Source organism: Podarcis filfolensis (assembly GCF_964270895.1).
Source record: "Podarcis filfolensis genome assembly, chromosome: 15".
Lineage (NCBI taxonomy): Eukaryota > Metazoa > Chordata > Lepidosauria > Squamata > Lacertidae > Podarcis > Podarcis filfolensis.
The window spans coordinates 42,904,678-42,927,886 of NC_139618.1; the positions used below are offsets into that span (position 1 = coordinate 42,904,678).

A 23,209-nucleotide genomic window follows, 5' to 3' on the forward strand; every position below is an offset into this window, starting at 1 on the left:
TTTTATTTAAAATGCATCTCTGGGTTATTTGTGGGGCATAGGAATTCGTTCATTCCCCCCCCCAAAAAAAAAATAGTCCGGCCCCCCACAAGGTCTGAGGGACAGTGGACCGGCCCCCCTGCTGAAAAAGTTTGCTGACCCCTGCTCTAGAGAGACATGTTGCTATAACTCATTTGCTGACGTCACAACCAGTCATGATTGCCCACAAAGCTTGACCTTCAGTGCTATCTGCAGTAGATTAACAAAATTTAACACAATATCACCTTAATGTAGGAAAAAGCAAGTGTGCTGTTCTGGAAGAGTGTACATGTGACAAAACAGGAAGTATACACTGGAGCTGAAAAAATATTTGCAAATATTCACAATTTCCCAACACTTCAGATTTTGGGTGTGCAATTTTATCTCAACATTAAGAAAGCTGAGTTCTTTAGATTTGCTGGGCTCTCTTGATTGCTTTGATTTTGGCAGGTGTGAAAAAAACCCAGAACTGTATCAGCTATTGACAGTCACAATACTAAATGTCATTGAAAAAGAATGGCCTTCTCTAAAACTTTTTCTTATGGGGAAGTGTGTACAGGCAAACAATGATGCATGAAGAAGACTCCCTAAAGATGCATCCAGACTGGTAGGTTTTGGGGTTGCTGTTTGTATGATCTGCCACTGATATTCACAAAAGGAAGGGACAAATTCCAACACTGCACAACATGATGAGTCACTATTTGTACACGTGTTTGTGTACAAATGCTTTTACCTCAATTCAGGAGGTATAAGCTTGTATGCCAGTTTCAGGGCAGGATGAAGCAAAGGCCAAGCAAGAGCAAGGAAGTGGTAGCCCAAAGCCAACAGAGAGCAGTAAGAGCTGGATCTCCTACTGGGCAGACCTGTGAGCAAGTCTGACCAGGAAGCCTATATAGGGATTTGGGAGAACTATCCAAGCTGCACTGACCTGATGGTGCACATGGGCTTCCTTGCAGACACATTTGGCCAATGCTGGCTGGCTGGTTGCTTGCAAGCAGAATCTCAGATTCACATCTCATAAGTTGCCTGTTTAAGATCAACTGTGTGTGTGCTAGAGTCCTAAAATGCTGAGCTAATTAATCTCAACCCAAGTCTTGTGATGTCTTTCTCTTCCTGGTATTTGCTTGTACCCCTTGCCTAGATTCTTTCTTTTTAAATAGGTGTTTGTGGATTTGTCCTATTGCACTCATCCATCTAATTTCATCAGTTTATCTCTTTCAGTAGATGCTAAACCTGGCTGTGGCACTATACTAGAGGGTAGGAAAGAATGATCTACAACCAGAAACAGCTTAATAGTTTTAACATCTGGTATACAGCTATGAGAGTGCCTCAGTGCAACAGTGTAAACTTAAGTTTTGTTTTCTCTTCATCAAAACTGCAATGGGTGTATATGGAGCTGGCAATTGTGCACAGATTAGTTCCAGTCCATGAAGGACAAGAATGAAATGACATAAAAAGCCAAGGAAAAAGTGGTCTGCACACATCATAAGCACTGGTGCCTGTGCCCCAGCCCAAGTTGTCTGAGAAGGACACACAAGTTGAAACACCAGCATAAATGTCCATATTAAAAACCTACCCAGAAAGAGAATCTCAAACTCACAGCTGTTAGTTTTCAATGTTAGCACTGAGAACAGATGGGCTTCGTACAGGAGGGAACAAAAAAGCAGGCTGATGGCATTTGTACATGCTCTTACACAGCAGCAGAAGTCTAAAGGGCAACTGCTGTTAAAGAGATGAAATCTGAATAGTTGTTCAAAGAACAGATTCCAGAACACTATGCAAGTTTCAAGTCTCTATTCCCAGCAAGATCACCAGCTATGACAACATCATACAAATGCCTTGGACGAAATCCTTCCCTCAAGTCCCATTGCCAGGTTTCTATTAAATTAGTCCCAGTGTTCTCAGCCTCTCCTATTATTCTCCTCTAAGCTTCATTCACAGAATAATAGAATAAAAGAACTGTAGAGTTGGAAGGAATAACAAGGGTCATCTAGTCCAACCCCCTGCAATGCAGGGATCTTTCGCCCAACGTGGGGCTCAAACACACAACCCTGAAATTAAGAGTCCCATGCTCCACCAACTGAGCTTCTCCCTCCGCCCCCCCGCCCCGCATTCAGTGCCAGAGTTAAAGGCCTGTAAGTTTATGGGGACATCTAAAGCCCATCTTTTCTGGTGACAGAACTGCAGATACTATGAGGGGAAGGGGAAGGGGAAGGGGAAGGGGAGGTAGCAGTGGAAATATCAGTGCCTCCCCCACAAAACCTAGATGATCTCTTAACACGTCACACCTGGTCTTATCCTGCACATATACTAGGAGTGCCAGCTTGGCCCCACAACCATGAGTGCCCAGGGCTGTGGGTGCCATGCAGCGTGCATGGCCCTGGCACCAAAATTTGTGGATGCCCAGGCCCTTCATGGGGAATTTTGTGGGTGCTTGGGCACCCAGGGCCCCAGGGAGTTGGCACCTATGACATATACATACCCGTCTGTAGAGTCTGTTTCCCCCCTGAGAGGACTCCCAGGGGCAGAGTACCTGTAGGAGTCAGTCCTTTGAGCATCAGAACACTCTCGCTCTCCTCCCTGCAAGAAAAAGAGGCAAAGTGACCAATTATATCTGATCCCACCTCTTAGGTTTCCTCAGCTGCACACTCAAGATCTTTTTAGGGAACCGCTAAACATTTTAATGTGCGTGAAATTGTTACGTTTGTAAATACGTGAGCCATAAAGCTGCATTTAGAGCTGGGATTGGATACACCTCCCTGTTGAGCACATATTTGCTGGCCTGTAGACAGGGCAGCAACAGAGCATGATTTGCATGCAGGTCCCCAATTCCATCTCTGGCATCGCCCATAAAAACAGAAGTGAGGAACCTCTGGCCTGTGGACCAAGTTGGGCTCACCTTGGGTCCCAATTTAGCCCCAAAGGCCTTTTTCCTCAAACCACAGCCACCTGTCCCACACCTGACAACAGGTGTAGAGCAGGAAGAGACCCAGCCGAATCGGTTGCATGACTGAGTTCTCTGTGGGAAGCTCCATCAGGCAGTCAACCCCTGCATAAAGCAGTTTCGCCAGCTTCACACTGCCCTTCCCAAGCACGCGACAATGAGCTAGCTGTCAGGCACTCAGAAGATGCTGGGCAAGGGACCTTTGACAGGTGTGCAGGCACATCCACCTGTCCTTCGTCTGTTCTTGTATCTTCATAATTGAATCAGGTGACTGACAGGTGGGTTAATTCCACCAATATGTTGAAGTTGGCCCATGAGGGTAGGGACAGATAACAGTCTGGTCCACTGGGCCAAAAATATTCCCCACCTCTGAATTAAAAGAATCAATTTCACATGATGGGAAAGATCTTTGCCTTGAGACTCTGGACAGACAATACTGGGCTAGAGAGAAACAATTTTACACTGTACAAGGCAGCTTCCAATCATGAGTAAAACAACATTTAAGAATCAAATCTTGGGGTTTTTTGGGGGGGGGTTGGAATCTATTGATCAAAACAAAAATCCAAAGTCCACAAAGGTCTTGTACCCCCTCCCCAATTATGATAGAAGAAAGGTGGAATATGAATGTACTAAGAAAAAAATCCCTGAACAATCCCTACTGACACTTTACATCTCTAACAGTCCTGCAATGGCAGCAGCTTGGCTGTAACATTTACAAGACCACCACTGTGTAGGGTCTTTCCCACAGAATTGGCTCCCTGCCGGGAGAGTGCAAATTCCAGGTGATAGTCCCACACGAATCAGTCCTGTAGCAGTGGACTTTTAAACATTTAACATGCACTGGTCCAAGACTTGCAGACCTTTCATTCTCTGCCCTGGTGCAGCCAGGGCAATCTGGCAAAATGATATTCCCTCTCTCTCAAGCTGAGATTCACCAAAGCGAGCAAACTTACCGAAGAACTGAAAAGACTCGTGCCATCTTCCCAATGGCTCTGATCTTATTCCTGATGATCTCTTTACGGGCAGTGGTGCCTCCTTAGGAAAAAAATCAAAAAGGGTTTAAAAGAATGAGGGAGGAAAACAACTAAGGCTCAGGCAATGCCAGTATGAAGCATCTGCTTGGCTCTAGGAAAGAGAAATCCGATTACAACTTTACAGCTAAATTCCATAGAATGGTAATGAACTGAATGAAAGGGGCAGCAAGTGATGGACAGAATGACACACAAAGAGGAAGTCCAAACAGGGGGAAGTAGGAGCACCAGAAGTAGTAGGACAAGTGTTGATCGGAGCAGCAGACCTCTTTGCCTGCCCAGACATGTTTGACCACAGTACACATGAGATGTAACATGAATGACTCAGCCATTGAGACACAGTTTTGCAAGGCAAGAACACAACTACAAGCCCAAGTGAGGGTGAAGACATCAGGATGCTGGGCTGTGCTTGCAGAAGGGAGAGCGGTCACACAAGCACCACCTTTGGCATAGACGCAGACAAAGGAATGGCTGGAATCTTGTGGTTTTGCTTGAGTCCTCAACAAATACAATGTGCTAGGGATAAGTACACTCCCTTTTACTACACAGACCAAACATGGACTGAAAAGCATGGAGGTTCTGGGAGCTCAACTGTACACTGAATGATAAATACATCTCCTCTAAGCTAAGATCTTCTTTTTTAATTGCCCGACTATGCATTAAGAACAGGACAAGCCAAACTGGAGAACTGACATGCACCAATGGATCAGCCATGCACAAGGTGGCTGCATTCAAACGTCAAAGAGAAACGTGACCCCCATCGCTCTGGTTCCTGGTGGAACACAACAGGGTTGGAAAAAAGAAACAAAAACCAAATGCACCACGTTCATGTTAAAACTGATGGGGAAGAAGGGGGAAATGGCGAGACTGTTCAACTAGTCAGCTATTCAAAATCCACTCCAAGGAAATCTGGTGGCACAGGCAGTGAGAATTAAGCTTTTAGCAAATTCTAGCTGGGTACCTTTCGGATAGCTTGAAATGTAGTTATCTTCAGGGAGAGGAGACACCAAGTAACAAGGAGATGAAGACAGAGATAGAAGAAACAAATTTAAATTTCCATGGGAGGGAGGGAATAACATTTCTTTTTTAAGTGCAATGGGACATGAAGGTTAGCGCTGGGTCAGCTGGTAGTTCTCTTCTGCACCTGTGTCATGCTCACTTGGCTGTCAGACTCCAGATGGACAAATCAATTTTCCTTCTGCCTCTCAGATGCATAAGACTCTTAATCTCCGGGGCAAAGCTATGAGCCCCACATTGGGCAGAAGATCCCTGCATTGCAGGGGGTTGGGCTAGACGGCCCTCGTGGTCCTTTGCAACTCTACAATCCTATAAACTACTAGCAAGGGCCAAAAAGGAGGAGGTTGGATCTATTTCTGCAGATTGTGCAAAAAGGATGGAAAGGCCAATCCAATGACCAATGATCAAAAGAATTGATCTAGCAGTGCAAAATGCCAGTATTTTTTAAACAATTAAGCAGCAAAGGAAGACAGCAAAAATTCCTATAATTGTAATAATATCAGAAAAGTAGTCTTCAGTTTTCCTGCATACTTAGTTGTCACTAGTTTAACACTGCACACTGTTGGGTAGCCTTCCAGAGAGTTGGCATCATAGAGATGCCATTGCCTGTTCAGTCTTTGTGCCCCCTCTCGCAGAATTAACCAGTTATGTGGGTTCCTCGAGCACTTCAGGCTGAACCTTGGGAAAGCCGAAAGCCCCCAGAAGCATGACCAGTAGTTTTGCAAAAATACATGTGTACATTTTGTTGCAACTGTCACAGATGCATACGAAAGAGTGCCCATGATGATCAGCTGCTCCGCCACCCACAGGCTCAGAATATTTCTGGAACTGAGGGATTTTTTTTAATCTTATAAAAGATGGGTGCATATCTACATATGTACTTATGCAGTTAAAAATGTGCAATTTCTTTCAGAAGTGAAACTGAGTGGACTGGAAGTTGATTATTATATCTGGACAAGCCAATTTCACAACTCCATCCATCTGTATTGGGGCGTAAGGAGCAGCAGCAGATGTAAATGAAAACTGAACAAGGCAGCTGCTCACGCTGGTCAGGCTTCCTCTTCCTAACTCTCCTTTCCTCCTTCATTCCATCTGAACAAATACCAAGTTACTGCTGCTGGATCAAGGGAACCGCCATAGTGGGAGGTGGGAGGGAGGGCGCAGAGTGGCTCTTATTACGCTAGAGAAAGAGTTGTCTGTAAAACAGCCAAAGACAGTGAGCTTAAACTATGAATGAAAAAGATGGCAACAAAAAGGTGCTAAGAACAAGGCAGCACATCCAGCTTTGAATGTCATTTCTTCCAAAAGTGCTTGAAAGCAACCAAACCTAACCCACCCTGAAAAAGTAAAAAGGTTTTGTTACCGTCCAACGCTTCATCTCCATCTGAAATGAGCTCATCATCAGAGCAGATGTTAAGGATGTTAACCAGCATCTCTGTAACTGCAGGAAATAATGAGAAATGGGCAAGAGATTAGAGATTTTTGTGCGCGCGCGTGTTTATCTATATCTGTGTGTATCTATATCTGCCACAGCATGTGAATGGGCTTGTTCACATATGATGATACATCATGGATTATTACGTGAACAAACCTTGTGCTTGTATTCTTCCTATTCCTCAAACACGCTCTGTTTCAATGCCTGCCAAAGTAGGATTGGAAACCAACTTCAAACTGTTATTTGCAATGCTGTCTTGGAGGGCAAATATACACTGTTTGCTGGTTCAGATGTCGAAAGCAAACTACGCCTTGCGCTTAAAAAGTTCTGTTTTATCCCTGAACACCATTTTCTCTGGTTATGGTGCTTCTTAAACTCCTTCAAACTATAACCTAAAGTCCCCAAACAATTTTCCCCATCAGAACTCCAAATTCCCAATTTATTATTGGAGAACAGTAGAACCAGAGACAGTGTACAAGCAGGACTGCTTACACAGCAAACAAAGCAATACAGTTTGGTGTTAGGTGTGAACCATGCCAATATGACATTACGTGTATAAAAATGCAGGCTGGGGAGCACATAACACACACATATAAAATACTCAACTGAAATTAAATTTCAGTTACATAAAACCTAACAAATGTTAGAACAGCTACTTAATCCTTCTACTCCTCTCAGCTGAAACAAAGGTTATGCATGTACAACTACATCTACACAGATTTATCTCCCATTATTTGCATTTTATAAACTGATTTTCAAATATTTTATTTATTATATCCCTCCCTCCCAAGGTAGCCAAGCAGTTGTTTTGTTGTTTCGTTATTGATTTTAATATTCACCATAAACTATTTATTACATTTTTGTTCAATCTTTGTTCCAAGGAGTCTGATGCAGCACATACCATGTGCCCTCCATTTTAATAAAAAAAAAAATAAATTTATTTATACCCTGCCCTCCCCAGCCAAGACTGGGCTCAGGGCAGCTAACACCCGATATAAAACAATTGATTGAAATACAACTTAAAAAACAAGATTAAAATACAACATTAAAACATTAAAATATTAAAATGCAGCCTCCTTTCAGTGGAAACTGAAATCAAAAACTTTTGGGGGGATAAAAACGTCAATTCTTCACCAAGGCTATCCTCACAACAACCTGAGAGAGTACAACTGGTCTAAGATTACCTAGTCAGCTTCATGTCTGAATGGGGATTTAAGGATTTTTAAAGCTGAAAACAGTACATAAATGCTGTAAACACACAAGTACCCTGATTTTTGAACCTGAGACAATATATTTTGAAAATTTCCTATGACACAATAATGGCCACTAACATGCTTATTTTTTATTATATATATATTTTTTAAAAAACAGAAGGTTGAGTGCCTGAAGGCCAAATTTTGCAGAATTTTCTAAATTATTTGCTTCAGGAGTGAGCAAGCTAGCAAAATCCACAAATGTCTCTCCTTTATGGCAGCAACAGACCGCCCAAGGCTACATCCAGCCTAGTCAATCCTACTGCATCAGGAGGATCTGTTTTCCTGCTCCTTTGATAATCGCTTTGCTTATCAATAATTTTATTGGGCAATCTCCTTCTTACCCTTTTCCCCTACGAAAGGCAAAGACCATGTGAAAACATCCATGAAGTTTGGAAGCCAGTAAGGGTGTGGAGAACAGTTGAACTGCCTGATGTTCATGACATTGTTTTCATATTTCAGCACAGCAGCTAGAAGAAAACAAGAGGGAGAAAGAGAAATTACAAGAGTGCTGATTTTATCTTTGTCCTCCAGGGTTACACAACTTAGGAAATGCAATTATACAGCTGTGTAAAGAAATCCCTATGAAAATCAGACACCCTCTATGAGAGAGGCAGTAAGGAATGTCAAAATCAGACATCAGGTGAAATTTACTGTTACAAGTGTTGTTTTTCTTCTGATAAAAGTTTTAAGAGTGAATTTCATATGTTGTTTTTAAATTTTGGATTGTGTATTAAATGTTGTTACCTATCCTGCAGTCTTCTGAAGAAGGATGGGGAGAAATCATATAAATAAAATTTATTTTATTATTAAGTTAACACTAGCCTATGCTTTAATGCCATATGACTTTAAGGCCTCAGACTCATACACTGTCGCTTCCCCTCCAGCACTGCTGCGATCAATAGATTGGAAGTACTTCCTTCAGTAGTCAACAAATGCTTGCTTGTAATTTCATCTGAAGCAGGACAAGCTGTTTAGTCTGATCTTGATGTTTTTATTATGTTTTTTTGATATGTTGTAAGCTGCCCAGAGTGGCTGGGGAAAATAATAATAATTATTATTACTATGGTTTGCTGAAACAAGCACAATTCAGACGACGGTCCACAAGTCTGCATTTCTTGGACAGATTGGGGCTTCCACATGCTGTAGAACAGCACAGCCAGTGTTGAGGGTTGATAGAGGTTATACTCTAGGGGCCCACGGTATGTTAAATTAACTGCAGTTATTGGATGACAAACCGCAGTTAGCTGAAAATGGAAGCAGGTGCTTCCTATCTCCTCCCCATGGCCACTGGAGGAGTGGGGAGCAGCCTCGTGCACTTTACACTAAACTATGGGTTAGTGTTAAATCCAAACTAGGTCAGTAACTACTTTAGAACAAACACTATTTCTAACATACAAGCTTCAGAGGAATTGCATTTAATTGATTCTGGTTCAGTCCTTCCAAGATTGTATTTATGACATTTACACCCACTCTTCTTCCAAAGAGCTGAGGGTTACATGAATTGTTTCCTCATTGATAGTAAGATAGCTAAGTAGGGGGGCCGCTGGGGGCGCCTTGGAAGATGGCCGACAATATCATCTACCCGGCTCACACGAGGTAATTAAAGGCTGATTATGGGGAGTAAAATCAGTCTCCCTCGTCTTCCCAGGGGGTGGGAAGATGCTGCCTCGCCCGCGGTTGCCCATAAATCACCCCCGAGTTCGAAAGAAGCAGGGGGTGGGGGCACTGGGCGGATAGCTCTCATGCGGGCTCGCAGCTCCCGGATGCTGCTTTCAAGAGCGAAACTGGTTGCGTTGCTTAAAAGGAAAAAAAAATTGGAGAAGTAAACGTACATGCTTCGAGCGAGGTCAGGAGGGTATTATCTGCTAAATAATTCTACCACTGAGACAATGAATGATGGGACGGAAGGAACAGAGGACAGCATCAAAGAACTACAGACATTTCGGTATGTTGAACGGAACGGAGAGGGGGGGAAAACCTTCTTATTTTTTAATATGATTACCTAACAACCCTCCCCCTTAGAAGAACCGTCACAACAACTAATTGCAAGTGAGATGAAAAATAAACTGTGTGGGAAAGAAAAAAATATAAAAGGTTTTACTTCGTGAAAAGATCTGGAAAGAAGAGAGGCTTTCTTTGTGGCGTAGTTACAAAAGTGATCCACCATTGAGAGGCAGACCTCGTTGTAAGATTTGTAGTCTTAGGGAGGATGAGCCGCTGTTTTGGTGTCAGGTTTGGATTGTAAATTCGAAAGGGCGATCACTCTCCTGGAAAGACTGATTTATGATACAACGGGTCTGAGAAAATTAACGAGCGGACATTTAGACTGTATTTCATCGGAACTGAATAAGATGGCTATGGCTGCTCGAATGGGACTCTTGGACTATTGGATCTATGTGAGATGAATTACGGGAGAGCATTACAAAGTTCACACAGAAATATAAACAAGACTGTTTCTTTCAACTCACTTGTGGAGATAACTCGGAGGTGACTGAGAAGAAAAAGGGTAACAACAAGGAGATGAGAGGATGGAACTGTGAACATCAAAGCAGCAGAAAATATAAGATGATTGGACTCCTACCGATCTCGAAGCATGGGTACCCCCCACAAAAATTTATAATTTGGCAAAATAATTGGATTTGGATTTTATGATTTGTATTGGTATGGTTTGGAATAATTCATATGATTTGATTGGTATGGTATATGGAAACTTAATAAAAATTATTTGGGAAAAAAAGATAGTAAGATAGCTAAGTAAGGTTGAGCCACACAGTAAACCTCTGAATGAGTAATGATTTGAATGCAGACACCGCTGCTCCAAATCCCAACCATCCCTCTCAGATGACACATCTTCTGTACCCCACTTACATGAAATTGTTCCTGCAAATCTGTGGGGACCCAACATTTCTGGCAGAATGCCCAAGCACAAACCACGTCCATTTTAAGAAACCAAGTATTAAGAAGCAAAAGATAAGGTAAGCAAGAGCTAGAGATTCTATTAAAAGTGGACACATCAAGACATCAGGAAAGAATTCATAATAACCTCACATTGGCATCCTGGGCACAGTCAAAATCTTACCCTTGTTGTTATAGACATCTAGATAATTTGGTGCAGAAAAGATTGTGATTAGGGATGGAAAGCCCGTAGTCTGGCTCTTTCTGTACATTCGGTACCTGGAAAAGTGAGCAGAAGATAGGCAGGCTTTTGCAAAATACATAAAGACAACAAAGCTGTTGAACACAGCACCAGAATAGTGACTCTGAACTTACCCAGCATCCTGGGCTTCATGTGCTCGAATCACAGATAACAAATTATTATTTTGCAAAAATTCACAAATTGCAGGGTAACTGAAAAAGAAGTTTTAAAAAGCAATATTAACACATGCTGAAGGCAGTCATCATCACATTTGTTTTCTGTCTTTTTCCCAAGAGGGATGAGGATATACAAGTTAGGAATATTCCACTTTTGCCCCAAATTATTCTAATCACCTTGCAAAGATAGGTTAGGTTGAAAGAACTGAAGATAGGTTGACTTGCCCCATTGTGGCTCAATAGGGATTTGAACCTACATCTCCACAGTCCAACTCCAACTTTCTACACATCCTGAGGGAGGGTGAGGGCTACAACAAAACTTTTTAAAAAAATAAAATTTAATGCTGGAGATGCAAACTTAGTACATATTCTGATTAACTGCCTGATAAGATCATTTTGGTGCGAGGCGAGGATATTTATAGCAAGAGTAATAAAAATAAATTGTTATTTAGGGGAACTGAATTTAATTCTAAATTATATTCCAGAAACATGGGAGATTTCAAGGGGTCAAAAAAATGGATGTACTGTGCTATATTAGAAGCAAAAAAACTTGTTTTGATGAAATGGAAGAGCCACAAAAAGATTCCATTGAGCACATGGATTGATAATATGGACATACGAACAAATTGCATGTTGTCGCAAAATAAGAATGGATAAATATGAAGAAATCTGGAACAAATATTTAAGCGATACGGCAGATGGGAAAATATTGTTTAAAAAGGGGTAGTCATAGGTATATCAGTGTATTCAAATCTGAATTGTCAAATTGTGTTATTATTGTTATTATGGTTTTTGGTGTATGTGTCTTTTGCGGTTGATGTTTGTATTGAAAAAATTAGGGCTACAACAAAACTTGACTATTGTTAGGGCTGCTAAGCACCTAGAAATCAAACTAACATTTATGGAAACTGGGAGTTTGTGGTGATCCTGAGGCCATCCAAATAAACATTCAGAGGGACTTGTGAAGCAAGTAACATTCAGATTCAAGATATATTGCTTTGCTAAATAAAACTTGCTTGGCAAATTTTAAAGTTCTGATAAGTCCACACAAACTTGTTCTAGTATTTCTGAAATCCTTCAGGCACATCTTTGACCTTGTAAACAACTCAGAAACGAATGGCTTTTCGGTTTTACAAGAGGGAAAATTCATAGGGAATTCAGTAGTAATACAAGTTGTATTTTTAAGACAGCAACAATCACAAGTGGGACAGAGTCCCACTCAAAGCCCTGGAACAGAGTGGTTTGAGCACAGCAACTGGGACTTCACACTTTTCACTTAACCAAGGGTTATGTTTGAAATGTTTCCTACCTGTAGAAATAGGAGCAACCTCGAACAGTGTTGTGGGTAAAATGTTCCAGTGTCTTCTCATTGCCATAATCTTCTGATGGATCAGACCACAGCAGGTCACACATTGGACCAAAGGCTGGAGGCTCCTTAAACCTGTCTAACTGAAAGGTGCACACACAGAAAAGCAAAAAAAAAGATAATTGATATAAACATACAGAATTAAGGGAACTCATTATTAAGAGCACGCCAAAATACAGTGCATGAGGAAAAAACCTCAATTCATCTGTGCTAGATAAACATAGTTTATGATTACAGATAGGTAGCCGTGTTGGTCTGCCATAGTCAAAACAAAAAAAAAAATTTCCTTCCAGTAGCACCTTAAAGACCAACTAAGTTAGTTCTTGGTATGAGCTTTCGTGTGCATGCACACTTCTTCAGATACCCAGATACTTCAGATACTTCAGTTGGTATCTGAAGAAGTGTGCATGCACACGAAAGCTCATACCAAGAACTAACTTAGTTGGTCTTTAAGGTGCTACTGGAAGGAAAAATAGTTTATGATGTCACATTTCGGAAACAAACATTGCCTATATGAGCGCTGATTTCTAAGGGTGGAAGACTTACGAATAGGGAATCCACTTCCCCTCTCAAGATATAAGAAAATTTTAATCATTCAATCTCTGTAAGGATTAGCAGTGTTTCTCAAACTTGGGTCTCCATCTGCTTCCAGACTACAACTCCCACCATCCCTGGCCACTGGTTCTGCTAGCTAGGGATGATGGGAGTTGTAGTCCAAAAACAGCTGGAGACTCAAGTTTGAGAAACCCTGGATTAAAGGCAACACACATTTCTTTTTCCAACTGCTTAATTTGTCTTTGAAGGAGAACAACGAAGTTCCAATCCAATCCAAATCTTTATGATGTTCATAAACCAGCATACACAAAGAAGTTCAACCCTCAGAGGCCTAGCAAGGTCAGGTGGTACCAAGTGCAATTTTTTTTTCGTCAACCCACCACCACCGATGGCTCGGGGTAGGCTTGGGAGTCATGGCGTGTGTCATGCCGAATGTCACCCCCCTCAGCGATGACACCCTGGGCGGTCTGCCCCCCCCCCACTCCTCTGGCCTTGACCATGCTAATAAAAGGCGACATATATAATGCATAAATTAAAATTCACAAGCATCTGAGAAAGTCACGCTCATAGACACTGTCAAAGAAGTGGGGTTTGGGCATAACAAGGGCGGGAAGGCCATGACTGTTAAAGTTTGTTCGTGTTTATTGTGATTATTTCCCACCCCCAATCAGTACATTGAATTAGTGTGTATGCTTTAGTTGAGATTCTGGCTACAATAGAGTGTTGGACTAAATGACCCTCGGGGTCTCTTCCAATTCAATAATTCTACGAAGACCGCAATTTTATTTAATTCGTCCTGAAAATTAAACCACCTCCCTGTTTCTCCACCCCTGTGGAGCGATTCAGGGCTTGGCACTTTGCTTTCCCGAGTCCCTGCAAGTCTCCTTCTGCTACCTTCAGGAATCTCCCCGTTATGTAACACTCTTCTTTGCTTTATACATAGAAGGGGGGACGGGGACGGGACATAAGGCAGACACCAGAAAATAACAGAACTGCATATATCTCACCAGGGCACGAAAAAGGGTGCATGGAGGAAAAATAACCAGAGAGTAAGCCTCAGCTTACCAGGAAGGAGGGCGAATGCTGCAAACGCACACGAGTTCCCTGTTGGCACCTTTCGTCTTTCGACCCAGTGGCGGAAAAAGCCGCTCGGGCACCTGGGGTGAGCCGTCCATGGGGCAGGGCGGGGCACACCATGGGGCCTCCGGAGTCTGCCTGCCTCCTCCCACTCAGCCGCCCTACAGCTGGGGGGGGGGAGGCAGCGGGCGGACCGTTTGGGCAGAGCAGAGCCTGCATGCGCCCAAGCCACCGCCACTCTCCCAGGAGAGACGCGTGGCTCGGGCATTCTGCAGGCCCCGCAGTGAGTGCCACCCAGCATTTTGTCACCCCCTCAGTGGTGACACCCAGGGCGGCCCGCCCCCACCGCCCCCCTTCCTCCACCACTGTCAACCCTACAGAACTTCAGCCTGGGATCAGAGAGAAGTGTACATGTCTTTATGCCTGGCAGCCCCTTCAACAAGTCTTAGGTAGCCTTAAAAGAAAAGATGGTGGGGAAACATACCCTGGAGTAGAACCTTGTCAGAATGGGGACAGGTAAGCCTACAAGAAGACCCTAACTGGAACTACAATACCTGTGCTGTTCTATGGAGTGGAGGTGTGGAGGGAAAAGAAAGAGGCACCACTTACTTTCCTAATATCATCTAGACATGTGATTTCAGGAGACAGCCCTCCATGCACGCACAGAAACTGCTGGTTCAAAAGGGCAGCAAGAGGAAGACAGTCAAATGTATCCATGCATGCATCATACACCCGCTCGGAGTACTTGATTCGACCTGCAGGAAACAGAAGCAAGAGAACTGCAATGACTTATGCAAACTATAAAAGATAAAAAATAAAAAGGCTCCCAGAAAACTGCCAGTCATCTGGACTTAAGAAATACAACTGCCTTGCCTCTTCCTCTCTCTAAGCCAGGACTTTTCCTCCTTTCCTGCTTCAGAGACTTTCCACACCAACATGTCTGCCAAGGAACTGCAGTACATCGCCTGTAGACTCCTTGTCCATTGCAGAAGATTCTTGGACATGTTCTATGGTGTACATGTAGTTCACATAGAATTGTAACCATCTATGCTAGGCTTCACCATAGAGTTGCTATACTTCAAACAGTGAATATCTAGACAGAAAACTGTATGTCCTGGAAATTCCGGACTCCGAACTGGGAGTGAACAGAACGTACTCTCTAGCACGGGTACCAACTTGAATAGAATATTTGGGGGGCAGGTAAGCCCCACATAATCAATCAATCAATCAATCAATCAATGATACAGCACACACACACCATTTGAATGGCAATGCCCATCAACTTGGGGGGGGGTGCCTGGCCCCCTCAAACATTTTACTGGGTGGGCAAAGGGATCTTGACCCCTAAGTGTTAGCTCCTATGCTCTCTAGTCCTGCTTCTGCACATTGCAGGAGAAGATGGGACAAGCCATCTTCCAGGAAAACTTGCTTACCTGGACTGATTCTCCCACTGAGGAGCATCGGATGAGCTTCCAAGAAACAATTTCAAACCACTGCCCTGAGCAAGGCTTTCCTGCAGAAAGCAACTATACATGGCAAGACTCTGGAAGTAGTTGGGGTTTCCTAGGCCTGCTCTAAGTTAGATATGTATTATACATCTTATATTATCTTTATACAACTGATTGGGCGAATTAGTATCTTTAAAATTTGTCATGAAAAGCAGCCCTTGCAAAGACTGCAAATTTACCGTATTTTTCGCTCTATAGGACGTACTTTTTCCCCTCCAAAAATGAAGGGGAAATGTGTGTGCGTCCTATGGAGCGAATGCAGGCTCCCTGGCTTCAGCGATAGCAAGGCAAAGCCTCCGAAGCCTGCGCTCCGGAGGCTTCGCCTTGCTTCCGCTGAAGCCAGGAGAGTCTGCTCTTTGAGGCTGGTGGTGGGGAAAGCAGCGCTTCCCCCATCGCCAGCCCCAGAGGATGGGGGGCAGCGGGGAGGCGCGCGACGCCTTCCCGCTACTCTCCAACCCTCCTGTGGGCTTTTGCGGGAGATGGGGGAATTCCCCCACCTCCCACAAAAGCAGGCAAAAGCCGCGCGCTCTTTAAAGGGGCTCCGTGGCTTCTGCTGGCTTTTCTAGGAGGTGGGGGAATTCCCCCACCTCCTAGAAAAGCCCCCAGGAGCCGCGCACCCTTTAAAGAGCGAGCGGCTCTTGGGGGCTTTTCCCCAAGGAGGGAGAAGGGACTGACTGGCCGAGTCAGTCCCTTCTCCCTCCTGCGGGCTTTTGCGGGAGATGGGGGAATTCCCCCACCTCCCGCAAAAGCAGGCAAAAGCCGTGCGCTCTTTAAAGGGGCTGCGCGGCTTTGCTGGCTTTTCTAGGAGGTGGGGGAATTCCCCCACCTCGCAGAAAAGCCTGCAAGAGCCGCACAGCCTTTAAAGAGCGCGCAGCTCTTGGGGGCTTTTCCCCAAGGAGGGAGAAGGGACTGACTGGCCGTTTCAGTCCCTTCTCCCTCCTGGTCGAAAAGCCCGCAGGAGTCACGCGGGGCTCCTGTGGGCTTTTGCGGGAGGTGGGGGAATTCCCCCATCTCCCGCAAAAGCAGGGAGAATGTCTTGGAGTAGCGCACAGGCTGCGTGCAGCCTGTCCACTGCTCCCAGAGCTGCGGGGGGGGGGGGGGAATCATATTTTTTCCTTGATTTCCCCCCCTGAAAACTAGGTGCGTCCTATGGTCTGGTGCGTCCAATCGTGCGAAAAATACGGTATTTAAAACATTTAGACAAAGAGGCTTCCCACGTGACTTACTAAAGTCAGTCCAGACACCAGTTATTCAACTTACAGCTCTTATAACACAAATCAATATATTGGTAGGGTTGCCATACGTCTGGAAATTCCTGAACACATCTGGAATACTGCAGTTGAAAGCAGTGTCCATGTGGAAATCAGAAAAATGTCCGGGAAAATCCAGACGTATGGCAACCCACGTTGGCAGTGCCGTTTTTGGAGATTAAAGATAGCTCAAAAGCTTCTATCTTTTTTTGCGAATTTGCCAAAAAAGCTCAACAACTTTTTTGTCTGGATTTTCACTGTTTGAAATATATATTGGTATCATAAATAGTGTTAAAAGTGTTGTTTACTCTCTTCTGTAGACTATAAGACCCAGAAAGGCAACTAAAGCCAAGGGCAGCTTTCAAAACAAAGAAAGATTTCTTCCCATAAAGTACCTGGCTAATCAGCATAATGTATATATTAAAGTTTGCATATACTCTAGAAGCATAATGATGAATGACAATACAAATCCAGATACCTGGGCTTGTATCTTTTGGTTATGGCATCATCCTTTTAAAAAATGCACTACTTCTTGAAAATTAAGCTTCTGAAGGATTAAAATAAGAATATGGACTATCTTTACAATTACTTCCAAAACATGAGGTTCTCTTGCACATATGGCCACTGTACTTCCAGCTTTTCCTGGAATAAGGCAAACTGTACATGGACTGGATAAAAGCTAAAAGCAAACATGCACCTCAGATGTGGCATGGTATTAGGAGAGAGAAGGGAGAACAAAGCAAGTACAAGAAATATGAACAAGAAGTTCTACACAACAGCTGTTGATCTGTCTGCCAGTTGCCCCTTCCTGTTTCCTTTTACAAGAGCTGATGGAAGCCTGGAGCCAAAAGGAGCAGGGAAGTTCAAATAGGGGAACTTGTATTCCAAGGCAGAAAGGGCAAATGTGATAAGGAGGTACAAGGCAAGTAATGGATGACAGAGAAAAAGGATATACTGTTGTGGGTGGATGAGGGCCTTAAAGTCTCAGACTTTGAAGTTGATACGGACAGTCAGAGAACCAGCACAACATATTTAATGAGAAGAGGAACTGTAATGAAGGGAGAAAAACTAACTTTTAGCACTGACATTCTGAAACTGAGAAGCAAAGTGACCAGTCTCCCCTTTGCACCATCACCATTCAGTCTGTAAAAAACTAACAAAGGTCTGCCCATTTAACTTCACACACACTTACATGAGGTGATTGGGTTTCACTCAATCTGTGTTAAAAAGGGAAAGCCCTCAATTTCCATCCAACTCTGATTCCAGCTGCACAATTTGGAACTGAAAGCTCTTGGCTATAATTACAGCATGTTGGATCCCTAAATTGATGGGAGTGGGAGGGACAACTTGCATGGAGTCAGACTGCTGGGGAGACAGTGCCATAGGAACAGTGCTCACAGCCTCTCTGCTCTGTGGAATTTAAAACTCCCCTTCCATGCATATTGAAGGAGAGGAGGGCAAGGACATACTGGATGCTTTCACACCAACATCCATAGCTTTTCCTAACCAGATGCACAGCCAACCCCAGTCATCCCATACTTACATTCTTGTTTAAAGGTGAAGTATTCTGTGAGGTGCCTGCACTCGTGGTTCCCTCGGAGCAGGAAAAGTGTTTTGGGGTGGTTTATCTTTAAACTCCATAAATACAGCACACACTACAAGAGAGTGATTGAAGGCAGCATGTTAGAAAATTCATTTGCAGAGAATTGCACTTTGGAACTTTCTGGAAATGAGCCCAAGGAGCTGGATTTCCAGAAAGGAAGAAACCTCGATTCCACAAGGTCCTGCTGCAAAGAGCTCACAGTAGAAACATAGAAAGCTGCCTTATACTGGTCAGACATTTTGTCCATCTAGCCAGGTAGACTTACCTTTGTCTCAGAGATAGGTCCTTCATATCACTGGCTACCTGATCCTTCTAACTGGAGACACCAGGGACTGAAACAAGGACCTTCAAGATCCAACTGCATGGCCAACTTTTTTGGCAAGTGTGCCAACATGAGATCATAAAATCACAGTATTGTAGAGTTGGAAAGGACCACGAGGGTCATCTAGCCCAACCTCCTGCAATGCACAAATATTTTGCCCAGTGTGAGGCTTGAAACCTTGACCCTGAGATTCAGAGTCTAATGTTCTGCCAACTAAGCTATAACAGTGTCCTCCTAAGTCAGCTTTGCCTCTAGCTCCAGCCCCTCCAATATCCTGGGGTGGCCTGTCCTCCTAATTCACTGAGCCACCAAGTTGGCACACCAGTGCAGCACAGGAATGGAAGCAGGATTGTACATCTAACTGTGCCAAAGCCAAGTCCAGCGATCCTCCTCCCCAGGTAGGCCACAAACTCCTGCCGCCTCTGCTAACCTGTGGCATCCATGCTTCAGGGAGGACATCCAACACATACTTTTAAAAACAAACAAAGAATGCTCACTGTCACTTAAATCCTGCAAGTTTGCTTAATTTGCAGCAACCTTCTCAATTTGGCACTGTTAATTTCAGCTGGGCTATTCTGAAGAACTTATAACATTTTAGCAAAATAGAATAGTGGTAGTATGGCAAACAGGATCAACAAGGCACAATAGGTGAAACTAGAAATCAGGAAAGTAGCCATGCAAACACAGAGATTGCCACCTCTAAAAAAATAAAAGCCTCCAGTAGAAGCTACCTGAATGTTTTCAAACATTTTTCAAGTTCTGTACTGTTCTGACTTTCCCTCACTTTTAAAAATTTGTGCTGGATAAGATTAGTCATGCCATGTTCTCACATGAAGGGATAAGAAATGCATCCTTTTGTACAGGTTGGTAACATAACAAAGCAGAAGCAGACTCTTGATTTATTTCCAGGAGATGTGCCCCTACCCCCATAAGCCCCTTCCTCAGCACCAGGAGGAAACTAAGAGAACCAGAGATCTTTTATTCATGGGGAATGGTTGTGGAACAGTGGCAGAACACCTGCTTTGCATGCACAAAATTTCAGGCTAAATCCACAGCATCTCCAGGAGGAGTTGGGAGTATCCCCTGCCTGGAGCCCTGGTGAGTGGCTGCCAATCAGTGTCAACGATACTGAACTGGTTGAACCAAAAGTCTAACTGGTTTTTTAAAAGTATTTATAACCTGCCCTTAATTGAGCATTTTCAATCCCAGAGTGGGGATTGAATAATAAAAGATGTACAGAAAAAATATATACAAACATTACAACATCATAAAGACAGGTCCAATAAACAACAAAAAATTAACAGCTCCATCACAAAGCAAACAAAGCTAAAGTACACTGAGGACAACAATTAAAGTTTCCACTTCAATAAATATCTGGGTAAAAACAAACGGCACTTTCCACGGAATGAACCATCAGCTTGTCCAAGCAACAGCTCCTCCTCCATTTCTCATCTATGGCTGCCCACTGCCCCCCTCTCTCTCACAGGGTCAACTGTCTGTGACTTTTGAGCAACTTAACTTCTTTCACCTCCATTCTGCAACCCACCCAGGCGCTCACCCCTAGTGGTAACTGGGTATAAGGCAGATTCATTCATAGGTTTCAACTGAACAATACACATTCCAATACACATACCAGGCAAAGAGTATAATACAGATTAAGTGTCTGTTTTACTTGTTCCATTTACTTGTTCCATTTCCAATATAAAGATACAGCACACATAAAGATATGAGTATTAATAAGGATCTGAAAAAGTCAAGTGTGAAATAGACTTTTAACAAGCTTGCCACTGGAGTTTTTATTCTCCCACCTTCTTAAACCCAGAGAGTTCTCATACTTTCCCCCACTTCTCCTCTACTTGCAGTGCTCTCAGGTCACGTACAGACTGAAAGACAATGAACACCATGGAATGGACAGAGAATGACTCACAAGGCCAGGGCTTCTCTGATCTTTCAAATGAGAATAGTATAAAAGTCTCACTAAGGGTAAACCTGGGTCTGGACTGTAACACTTTAGATTGCAGGTGGGGACTAGCATGACTGAATACTGCTACACACATGTACAGGCATGTGCACATGCATACACAAATTCAACCACAAAGAAAATCAGCAGGCTAGGGAGAAAAGTTCTAGTCTAGCTTTAAATGCTTTTTCTTTTTCTGGGCAGGAGAAGCACTCAGCCAAGTCTGCCCCCATTTTCAATCTGAAGTGGTACAACCTATATGCAAATTGATCATGTCAGTGAGCATTAAGCTCATGATCAAATAAGAATCTGTTAATATCTTAAAAATAGTTTTGAGTATTACCTTCCACTAAATTTCACCTCTGTTGCATTGACTGATTCAAAACTAACAGAATGGGAGTAAGAAAATTCCTGTAGGGGATTGGACTAGATGACCCCTGGGATCTCTTCCAATTCTGCAATTCTTTGATTCTATGGAAATAAGCAAAATACGAAAAACAAATTCTTCTAATCTGAAAACAAAGCCTCCAGTGACATCAGCAAGCTCATGGGATGTTTCTGTTCTGAAAGGATTTCTCAAGTCTCTGAAAATGTGCTGGTGGAAAGGATAGGGAAACCATGGAATAAGGAAAAACAAAAAAAAATTTTTTCCTTCCAGTAGCACCTTAAAGACCAACTAAGTTAGTTCTTGGTATGAGCTTTCGTGTGCATGCACACTTCTTCAGATACACTGAAACAGAAGTTGCCAGATCCTTCTATATAGTGAGAAGGTGGGGAGGGGTATTACTCAGAAGGGTGGTGGGAATGGGTGATTGGCAGATAGCTGTGATGAGCCTGTTGACGACTCTTAACGACTGCAATAGGTCTTACAGGAAAAAGGAAGGGGTGAGAAGGTGAAAAATGGCTTTGTCATGTATAATGAGATAAGAATCCAATGTCTTTGTTCAGACCAGGTCTCTCCATGGTTTTAAGTTTGGTAATGAGTTGCAATTCAGCAGCTTCTCTTTCCAGTCTATTTCTGAAATTCCTTTGTAGTAATACAGCTACTTTGAGATCTTGTATAGAATGTCCTGGGAGATTGAAGTGTTCTCCTACTGGTTTCTCTGTCTTGTGATTCTTGATGTCCGATTTATGTCTGTTTATTCTTTGGCGTAAGGTTTGGCCTGTTTGTCCAATATAGAGAGCTGAAGGACACTGTTGGCATTTGATGGCATATACAATGTTAGACGATGAGCAATTAAATAGTCCCGAGATGGTATGTGTGATGTTGTTGGGGCCAGTAATGGTGTTGTCCGGGTGTATGTGGCAGCAAAGTTGGCATCTGGGTTTATTGCAGGCTCTGGTGCCAGTGTCCGTGTTACGTCTGGTTGTAGTATTATTGTGGGTTAGGAGTTGTTTAAGATTGGGTGGCTGTCTGTAGGCAATGAAAGGTCTTCCTCCCAGAGCTTGAGAAAGAGAACTGTCATTGTCCAGGAGAGGTTGTAGATCTCTGATGATGCGTTGTACTGTTTTAACTTGGGAGCTGTATGTGATGACTAGAGGTGTTCTGTTATTTTCTTTTTTGGGTCTGTCTTGCAGCAACAAGATCAACAGAGCCAGACAGATACCCAGAGAGAACTTGCCACATACACCCGGACAACACCATTACTGGCCCCAACAACATCACACATACCATCTCGGGACTATTTAATTGCTCATCGTCTAACATTGTATATGCCATCAAATGCCAACAGTGTCCTTCAGCTCTCTATATTGGACAAACAGGCCAAACCTTACGCCAAAGAATAAACGGACATAAATCGGACATCAAGAATCACAAGACAGAAAAACCAGTAGGAGAACACTTCAATCTCCCAGGACATTCTATACAAGATCTCAAAGTAGCTGTATTACTACAAAGGAATTTCAGAAATAGACTGGAAAGAGAAGCTGCTGAATTGCAACTCATTACCAAACTTAAAACCATGGAGAGACCTGGTCTGAACAAAGACATTGGATTCTTATCTCATTATACATGACAAAGCCATTTTTCACCTTCACACCCCATGCTTTTTCCTGTAAGACCTATTGCAGTCGTTAAGAGTCGTCAACAGGCTCATCACAGCTATCTGCCAATCACCCATTCCCACCACCCTTCTGAGTAATACCCCTCCCCACCTTCTCACTATATAGAAGGATCTGGCAACTTCTGTTTCAGTGTATCTGAAGAAGTGTGCATGCACACGAAAGCTCATACCAAGAACTAACTTAGTTGGTCTTTAAGGTGCTACTGGAAGGAAAAAAATTTTTTTGTTTTGACTATGGCAGACCAACACGGCTACCTATCTGTAAATGGAATAAGGAGAATTTGACAATCTGTGGTAGGAGACTGGGATGAAAAACTAGAGTGATTTAATGACATTCACAGGCGGGTGACATTTAGTTCTTACTGATCTGCAAAAAAATCCTTTATCCAGATTTTCTAAAGATTTGTGGCATGGAATTGATACTAGATACTGCCATTCCCAAACAGGGACTATTCAGGTTACCAGATTTAAAGCTGATGTCTCATTTTC

The 23,209-nt window shown here is 43.2% G+C and overlaps 1 protein-coding gene across 4 annotated transcripts in view; it reads right to left on the bottom strand.

Moving 5' to 3' along the window:
* PPP3CC (protein phosphatase 3 catalytic subunit gamma) overlaps positions 1 to 23,209 on the bottom strand; it is a 90,481-nt gene that overhangs the window by 11,552 nt on the left and 55,720 nt on the right. For 2 of the 4 annotated variants that reach the window (XM_083588738.1, XM_083588736.1), the window contains exons 4-13: positions 18,313 to 18,424; positions 14,621 to 14,766; positions 12,323 to 12,462; positions 10,972 to 11,049; positions 10,781 to 10,875; positions 8,043 to 8,168; positions 6,374 to 6,451; positions 4,955 to 4,981; positions 3,916 to 3,997; positions 2,501 to 2,598 (exon numbers count right to left, since the gene is read on the bottom strand). In XM_083588738.1, the coding sequence (XP_083444864.1) occupies positions 2,501 to 2,598; positions 3,916 to 3,997; positions 4,955 to 4,981; positions 6,374 to 6,451; positions 8,043 to 8,168; positions 10,781 to 10,875; positions 10,972 to 11,049; positions 12,323 to 12,462; positions 14,621 to 14,766; positions 18,313 to 18,424 (982 nt within the window). The remainder of the gene's footprint in view (positions 1 to 2,500; positions 2,599 to 3,915; positions 3,998 to 4,954; positions 4,982 to 6,373; positions 6,452 to 8,042; positions 8,169 to 10,780; positions 10,876 to 10,971; positions 11,050 to 12,322; positions 12,463 to 14,620; positions 14,767 to 18,312; positions 18,425 to 23,209) is intronic. The other 2 variants (XM_083588737.1, XM_083588739.1) reach the window with 1 other exon arrangement.